This window comes from Austrofundulus limnaeus, unplaced genomic scaffold (genome assembly GCF_001266775.1).
Source record: "Austrofundulus limnaeus strain Quisiro unplaced genomic scaffold, Austrofundulus_limnaeus-1.0 Scaffold540, whole genome shotgun sequence".
In the NCBI taxonomy this organism is placed as follows: Eukaryota; Metazoa; Chordata; class Actinopteri; order Cyprinodontiformes; family Rivulidae; genus Austrofundulus; species Austrofundulus limnaeus.
In genome coordinates, this window is record NW_013952942.1 from 258,541 (window position 1) to 267,134 (window position 8,594).

Genomic DNA, 8,594 nt, shown 5'->3' on the forward strand with positions numbered 1-8,594 from the left:
ACATTACAGTGTATGATGTGTCTCTTATTTTGAAATGACCCACTTGCTATTTTTCTATTATGAAATCAAAATTAGAGAAAGATTTCACACATTAGAATTGAAAAAAAAATTGTAGAAGATAACTACAAATAAATGCTTTTATTGGTTTGAAATACGGAGCTATTTTCTGGGGAAGTCTCTAAAGTTCATTTAGTTTATGTATACCTTACAATTAAATAAATATGACACCTTGTTGATAAAATTCTAGATTTTCATGGTAATAAAACCCTTTATAAAGAAAGAAAAATGATAGTGAGTCTGGCTGAGTTACAACTTAGATAATATTTCGAGACCAGAGTGAAGAATTTTTTTGTGTATTTGCTAATGTTTCAATCAAACAATGTAGATTTTACAACATGTTGCTTACCAGGTTGCTGTGAATGACAACCTGAAATATAAAACAAAAGAATGTTTTTAATCAAAAGAAATTTAAATATAATACAAAATGTAAGCACATAAAGACTATTAAAAGCACAAACATATGTACAAAATGTTGCCTTCAGACCCAGGCCACCCTTGAAAAAATAGATCTGTGATCTCAATGGGATTTAAAAGTAAAGAGATTTACTTGTTTCTTGAGCAAATTTTGTTACATTTACCCCTCTCAGCTGACTGAAACAACTGACATAACTTGGTCAAATACATTTAACAAATCACTTTTTAAGTGTGAAAAAGAAAACAAGTGCTGTAGTATTTTTTTTATTTAGCAAGACACAATGTTTTCAGTGTAAAAGGCTAAGGCAATGTAGTCTAAATGGTATTAGATTATATTCTTTTCATGCATTGATCAAAAACTAAACATCTGACTGGAACCCAGATGTTGAAGCCAGAATGGGACCATAGACCCCACAGATGGTTCCAGTTTTAGGTCCCAACTCCTCATCATAAATACATAAAACACTCTTTGGCAAAACCCCTGAAAAAACTAGCTTTAAATAATAATAATAACAATACATTTACTTATTTACTGTGTACAATATTTGTGTTTTTAAACATGTTTAGCCTTAATTAGATATTTCTTGCATACAAGGGCAGTAGGTTTGAGTGTGAGAAGAGTGACTTAAACTGGACTTAAAAACCCCATGACCTTATACTACAAATCCATGGCTGTTCCTTTTAAACAGGATCTAATGACTACAGTTTTGGGCAATAAAATGTTGGAGATACTTCTTCTGTATTTATTACAGTATGTTAATGATTTTAGAGGTGTTTAGTCCTAAAAAAATAAGCGAAAGTATTCAATGTACAAAGAGAAAGTACACGTAGAACAAATATTAAAATTAAGCTTCCTGGTATTTAAACATTTACAGAGTATTTCCAACTCCTCTCTTCACTTTTCAATGAAAGACAAAAAGTTAGGTGTGTTCAAACATTTCATTGGTACTAAAACTTTATTTTTGATTTTCATGAAAAATGTGATACCCTTAAAAAAGGGCTATACAATTATGATACAGTGTGAAATTACATATGATATAGCTGTTAAGCTCAAGTGCTTTATATGTGACAAATATATTTTGATCACATTAAAACTAATCATGAATAAAGAAGAAATATTCTGTATAGAAAATTACATAGTTTAGTTTTTCCCACCGTCAATGTAAAAAAGTTTATATATTTTTTCTTTTACATATAACAAGGAAACTTCAAACTTACCTTTGCCTGTCAAAATAATCACTACAACATACCCAAACACAAGTTTTTGGAGAGTCATCTTAAAAACAAGAAGAGCTAGTATTACAAAGCTTGAAACTTTATAAACCCTTCTTCATATGTCAGGCTCCTCCCTAAATCCCACACTTTAAAAGAACTGATGTCTTCATTCATTTTACTAAGTTGAAACAGATGCCTGTCTTTGGGGAAAAAGTATCATGATCAAGATAACTGTCTTTATGACAATGATGTGCAAGATTGTACAGGTATGAAAATGTTCCACACCCAGGGATGCATTTAATATTGCAACTTTATCACCGTTCGGGTGTAAATGTTTATCTTCTTTTAACAATGCTATAAGGATATTATTTTTGCAAGGATCTTTTTATTTTCGGTAAAATATTCTTCCAGTAAAAAGTGAATGGACACACAAAAGTGACTCTTAGTCAGTAATCAGACAAAATCACTACAGTACACTTAATTGTGAGCAATCAATTTCCTGTAAAAGTTTATAACCAACAATAACAAGCACGTCGAGCTTCGTTAATTGTCAATCAGGCACTKAAATAGAACACAAACGTCAAGCTTGAATGATGAATACCAGACATTTGAGGCAAATAACAAGTTTGGCAAAGTAGGTTTTAAGAAAAGGAGGAAAGTAAGGTGTTAGCTTTCCTAACTTTTAACTTATTTGATGTGGGTTAACCCCAGAGAGGCAAGGCGTTTCTCTTCTCATCATCAGCCAGATAGCAAAGCTCATGTTACAGCTAGCTTTGCCTTTAAAGATGAGGTCAGTCCCCTGGTAGGTATTTTGGGTCTCTGCTTAGAAAATCCGTTCGGGGACCGTCCACAGAGCTGGACCTTCAAGACGTGTTTTCAGACTCGCGTACATCCGCATCAAGCCGTAGGAAGAAAGGCAAAGCCAAATTGGATCCCGATTTCAAAATAAAAACTTTGGACAGGATGATTTTAAAACAAGTTGGACAGACCAGGCGGTGGTCCTATTCAGCCGTGCATCTTCCCATTGGAAATAATGGGGTAGAACCGACACAGCTTAGCTCTGACTCCAGGGAGAATCTAGCTGAGAGAGACTGTCCATCTTCACAGACTGGTCCACCACTTTCTGCTTCCTGAGCAGAAACTGTTAGTTACTAAAGAAGCTTAGTTTCCTAGTTCTGCCTTCAGAGGTTAGATTATAAAAAGGAAGATATCAAAGAAATTTTTTGTACAGAGACTTGCCGTCACCTCCTGAAGTTGAAGAAAAATGATTGATTCTGTGTAGTTCAGAAACAGAACATGTGACCTACTTAATTATTATCTAATGAGAACTTCTTTAAAAACATACCTGAAAAAATGAATTGCTTCAAATTCAAAACATTTGCAAATAAGATTCAGACAAGTAAAACATTGATGTTTCATCAACTTTAAACCATAAAGATTAGTTTAGTTAAAAAAGATTTTTGCACAGAAAATCCATTCATGGCTGAAACCATACTGAGGGAGAAAAGAGACTTGTTCTCTTTTCTCCTGTAACCTTGATAAATATTATCTGATTATCAAAATGCGTAATAACTTCCAGTTAAGAGAACCATAAATCAAATAAGAAGAAGATTCTTCTGTCTATTATCTGATAAAGAAAAAGAGAATTCACCCATCCAAGAGAAATCACCCATCAACGGTGATGAGTTGCAACACAAAACGGGAACACCTCGAAARTCTTTGTTCTTGAAATAATCTGATTGGTGAAACGGTATAATCCAAGGTAATCCAAACAGAGATGATTCCCATAATGTTAACTTTGACAAGTTAAGGTGACCTGAGATGGCCTAAATTCAGTTCTAAGTGGAACAGAGTTTTTGTCCCTTCAAAGGCCCATCAGAGGTCTGAGGTCCAAGATGGTTTCCTTAATTTTTTCAATCGAGGTGACCCCTTCATATCCCCCCTTTTGCRAGTCATCACCCMTCRATGGTGATGAGTTGCAACACAAAACGGGAACACCTCGAAARTCTTTGTTCTTGAAATAATCTGATTGGTGAAACGGTATAATCCAAGGTAATCCAAACAGAGATGATTCCCATAATGTCAGTAGGTAACTCCCCTTGAGGCAAAACTTTAAATCCATTGGACGACAGAGTCTGTAATCCACTGGAAGCAAAAGTAATCCACCAAGGAAATAATGTAATTCACAAGGGTAATCCATTGCAATTGTTTTGGTTGATCTGGGTTCAACCAATTTCTGGAACAGCATAGCGAAGTAAAGCACTAGAACCCCCATTTCGAGAGTCGTTCTCTAGAAGGTTGCAGGTTAACAGGGGATCTCTGGATCGACGATGGAGATCACCAACAGGAGCGAAGATACCAATGGAACAGCGTGAAGATGGGTACCCCCAGAAGGATGCAGGTCGAGAGTGTTGACACTTGTAGAGTCTTCGCAGAGGAGGTAGGCCATCATAGAGGTTGTTGAAGGCTGAGTTGTTTCCAGTTGATGCCCTTCTGGTTACTATGTGTTGTGCACTTATGCGGTTTTAGGTTGACCTAAAGTTGAGGTTTTACATTAGGCTAAACCTGTGTGTGCCTCTGAGTGTTAGTTATCATGTTTTAGATAAGCTACAGGTAGTAGTTAAGGAGTTGGTCATTGCTTTAACTAAAGAGTAGATATAAGGGTTTATATCTATTGGGGTGTCACGATTTCAATATTTAATTGAAATTGATCGAAATTATGTCACGACCTCGAGCCTTGAAGTCAAAAAGAGGATCGACGACCCCTCCCTCTARGCTACGCAAGCACCCACACTACGCAAATGACGCAGCAGCATGCTATGCAAAGTGACGCAGTGGCCGCACTGTAGCCGACGCCACTAGTTAGCTAACCTGCCGAGATGGCAAGTTCAGAGCCCGAGCTGGAGGCCGCTCCTGCTTCTTTTAAATCAGGAGTATGGAAGTATTCTGCGTTCCCGGTGAGTTATGTCAACAGCGTTCATGTGCTACACGCGTGTACCTTACTCAGCTATGGGAAACACTACGAACATGGCTGGACACGTTCGTCGGCATCACAAAGACATTGTTTTGACTGGAAAAACATCATCATTGGTCCAGACAACKATTCAATCTTTGTTTGGAGTAAAATTGGCACAGACCTCAGCTCGCGCTAAAGCAATAACTAACGCTATAGGGCTATTCATAGCAGCAGACCTGCAGCCTTATTCAGTGGTGGAAAACGCTGGGTTTAAACATTTAATTAGTGAACTCTTGAGCCACGCTACAGTATTCCCAGCAGGTCGCATCTTACAACCAAAGTTTTGCCCTCCATGTTTGAAGACACTAAAGAAAATGTTTTGAGGGGTCTAAGTAATGCAGAGTTAGTTGCTAAAACCACAGATAGCTGGACCACAAGAGCAAATGAGAGCTACATTACAGTGACAGCACACTATGTCAGTAATRAATGGGAAATTGAAAGTCCAGTCCTTCAAACTCGCCCTATCCATGAATCACACACAAGTGATAATTTGGCATCAGTGCTACAGGAAGTAGTATTAGAATGCAAACTGGATAGACAAAATACAACCATCCCTGTGACCACAGATAATGCCAAAAACATTGTCAATGCTTCAAATGCAGCTGGATTGTCACCGCATATAGGGTGTTTTGCACACACAGTAAACCTGGCATCCCAGAAGGTGTTGGGAGTAAACCAGATTTCTTGTCTTTTGGGCAAAGTCAGGAGAGTGGTCACCTTCTTTCATAGGAGCACAACTGCAGCAGCTGTCTTAAAGGCCAAACAAGAGATGCTCCAGCTTCCTCCTCACAAGCTGATTCAAGATGTCGCTACAAGGTGGAACTCCAGCTATGACAAGCTTACACGCTACCTAGAGAAACAAGCTGCTGTTTATTCTGCACTCACAGAAAAAGATGTTAAAATGAATGCCAAAGATCTAATCACACTCTCTGATCAAGATGTGACTGTTCTGGAGGATGTGGTTGAGGTTCTGAAGCCCATGAAAACAATCACAACTCTACTGAGCTCAGAACAGCAGCCCACTGTGCCTATGATCCTGCCATTTAAACACTCCATTCTCACAGCAATGAAACACAGTGGCACAGATTCACAGATTGTGAAGGATGTTAAATCAGCTATTGCAACCAACATTGGAGGGAGGTATTCAAATCCCAGTCTTCAACAGTTCCTGAATGAGAGCACTGCCTTGGACCCTCGGTTCAAGTTTTTACCCCATCTGGATGACCCCTCTCGGAACAAGATATTCAACAGTCTGGTTGAGAAAATCCTACAAAAGCATCCCACACAGGTATGTGAATTCATATGATGAAATGCCCACTATTAGTGATGCAAATTTATCTTATAGTTGAAATAATACTGATACATTCATAAATTTATTTTCTTTTTTTAAACTCAGGCCCCAGGACAAGGGACCAACGAAAATCCTGCAGAAGACCCAGAAACTGCAGCATCCAGTGAAGGCAGCCCCCCAGCAAAAAGACCCACACTGAGTGAACTGTTTGGCGACTTTTATAATTCAGCCCCCACTACACCAACAACACCAAAATTATGGCCTGATGTTGTCAAGGAGGAGATTGAGCTATACAGGATGGCAAAGTCATTTCTGTGGATGCAAATCCACTGAAATGGTGGAAGAACAATGAGCATCAGTACCCAAATTTTTCCAAGCTTTCCAAATATTATCTTGCTGTGCAAGCAACAAGTGTAGCAAGTGAGCGAGTGTTCTCCACAGCAGGGGACATTGTGACTGCTCAAAGAGTCGCCCTTTCTCCAGAGAATGTGGACATTCTCGTCTTCTTAAAGAAAAACTTGAAAATGTAAAACTATTAAGGCTAGAAAAAATAACTGTTACTTTTAAAATAACAGTTTTGTCTCGCCTCAAATATGTTAATAGTTTTGGTACCTCATGGAGCATTTTTCTCTCCAGTTAACGTTCATAATATACTGTATCTTTGTTAAAGAAAAAACTTGAAAGAATGTAAAAAATGACAGTTGTCATTCTCAGGGAGCGAAAAAGTCTTATTTTTAGGATATTTTGTAGGATAGAGTTTAGTTAGGCTCTGTTTGTTCTATTATTTTGCACATGGCTCTTCCTGTATTTTTTATAATTTATTTTGKAATGTTGCACATTGCTGTTTTAATAGTGCACTGCACATTGCTACCAAAGAAGAAGCCACTAGATGGCAGCAGTCTGTCTCTGTGACCTCTCATTTTTGTTATTGTTTGTTTTTGTTGTTTTCTACTGTGAACAAGATTGTTACATTTATCTTAATTAAATTATTTAAATTTGACCATTAGTGCCTAATGCGGTGTATTACAGATCACTTGTAACACTTATATCAAACCCAACTTTTGAAATAAGATGTAAGTAGGCCTCTCTGCTGTAAAAAGAAAATCGAGAATCGAATCGAATCGTGACCCTAAAATCGGAAATGACATCGAATCAAAGATTTAGAGAATCGTGACACCCCTACTATTAGAGGCTAAAGAGGGCTTCTGTAAGGAAGGCCTCAATTTCAAACTAAACTAGATACCGCATAGTGGTAACATAATGACCCCTGCATGCACAAATGCACCAGAACTCAGAAGTCTTTATTCCTAATAAATGTCATGCTACCAGATGCATCCCAAAATTGTAGTGGTTTGGGTGGGGGTCTTTTTTTGGGGGTTGGGGTATTGGACCTGATTGATAGCCTCTGATCAAAGCTGAACAACAAAATAAATCTGAAGCTCCTATGTTTAATAGCTTTTAAGGTATAACCCTTTTTGTATGTCCAGATACACCTTTTTCAGATAAATTGGGGGTCTGTGGGTGGGGGGCACTGATTGGTGGGTCTGATGGATAGAGCTTCATCAGAGCTAAACAACAAAAGAAATCTGAAGCTCCTATGTTTAATAGTTTTTGAGCTATAACCATACACCTTTTTCAGATAAATTGGGGGTCCAGGCGGGGGGTGGGGGTGGCTGGGCACTGATTAATGGGACTGAAGGATAGCGCTTCATCAGAACTAAACATCAAAAGAAATTTGAAGCTCCTATGTTGACACTTTCTGAGTTATAAGCATTTTTGATTGTTAGACACCCCTTTTTCAGATAAGTTGGGGGTCCAGGGGGGTGGGGGGCACTGATTGGTGGGCCTGATGGATAGAGCTTCATCAGAGCTAAACAACAAAAGAAATCTGAAGCTTCTATGTTGAACACGTTCTGAGTTAGAAGCGATTTTGCATGTCCTGACACCCCCAATTTGAAAGGAGCCCCCTCCTCAAATATGGGGTCTATCGTAAAACCATTGGCTGGTGCAGTGTAGGTCAGACTCATCTACAGTCCTGCCAAATTTCATGTTGATTGGTGCAGCTGTTTTTGTGGTACGGTTGACCAAAAATCACTGAATTAAAAAAAAAAAAACAATGAACAGTACGAAAACAACTTTTTCAGACAAATTGGGGGTCTGGGGGTGAGGGGCACTGATTGTGGGCCTGATGGATAGAGCTTCAACAGAACTAAACAACAAAAGAAATCCGAAGCTTTTATGTTGAACAGTTTCTGAGTTATAAGCATTTTTGCATGTCCTGACACCCCCATTTGAAAGGAACCCCGTCCTCAAATATGGGCTCTAATGTAAAACCGTTGGCTGGCGCAGTGTAGGTCGGACTCATCTACAGCCCTCCCAAATTTCCTGTTGATTGGTGCAGCCGTTTTTGTGCTACAGTTGACCAAAAATCACTGAAAAATAAACCTAGATACCGCATAGATGTAACACAATGACCCCCGCATGCAGAAATGCACCAGAACTCAGAAGTCTTTATTCCTAATAAATGTCATGCTACCAGATACATCCCAAAATTGTAGTGGCTTGGGTGGGTGTCTTTTTTGGGGGGTTAGTGGGGGT

General features: G+C 38.5%; 1 protein-coding gene across 1 annotated transcript in view; it reads right to left on the reverse strand.

The window, feature by feature from the left end:
• Positions 1 to 4,138, reverse strand: part of LOC106530624 (prostasin) — a 9,534-nt gene extending 5,396 nt beyond the window's left edge. The window contains exon 1 of the mRNA XM_014026279.1: positions 4,075 to 4,138. Coding sequence (XP_013881733.1) covers positions 4,075 to 4,138 — 64 coding nt within the window. The remainder of the gene's footprint in view (positions 1 to 4,074) is intronic.
• Between the last annotated feature and the right edge of the window lie 4,456 nt (positions 4,139 to 8,594).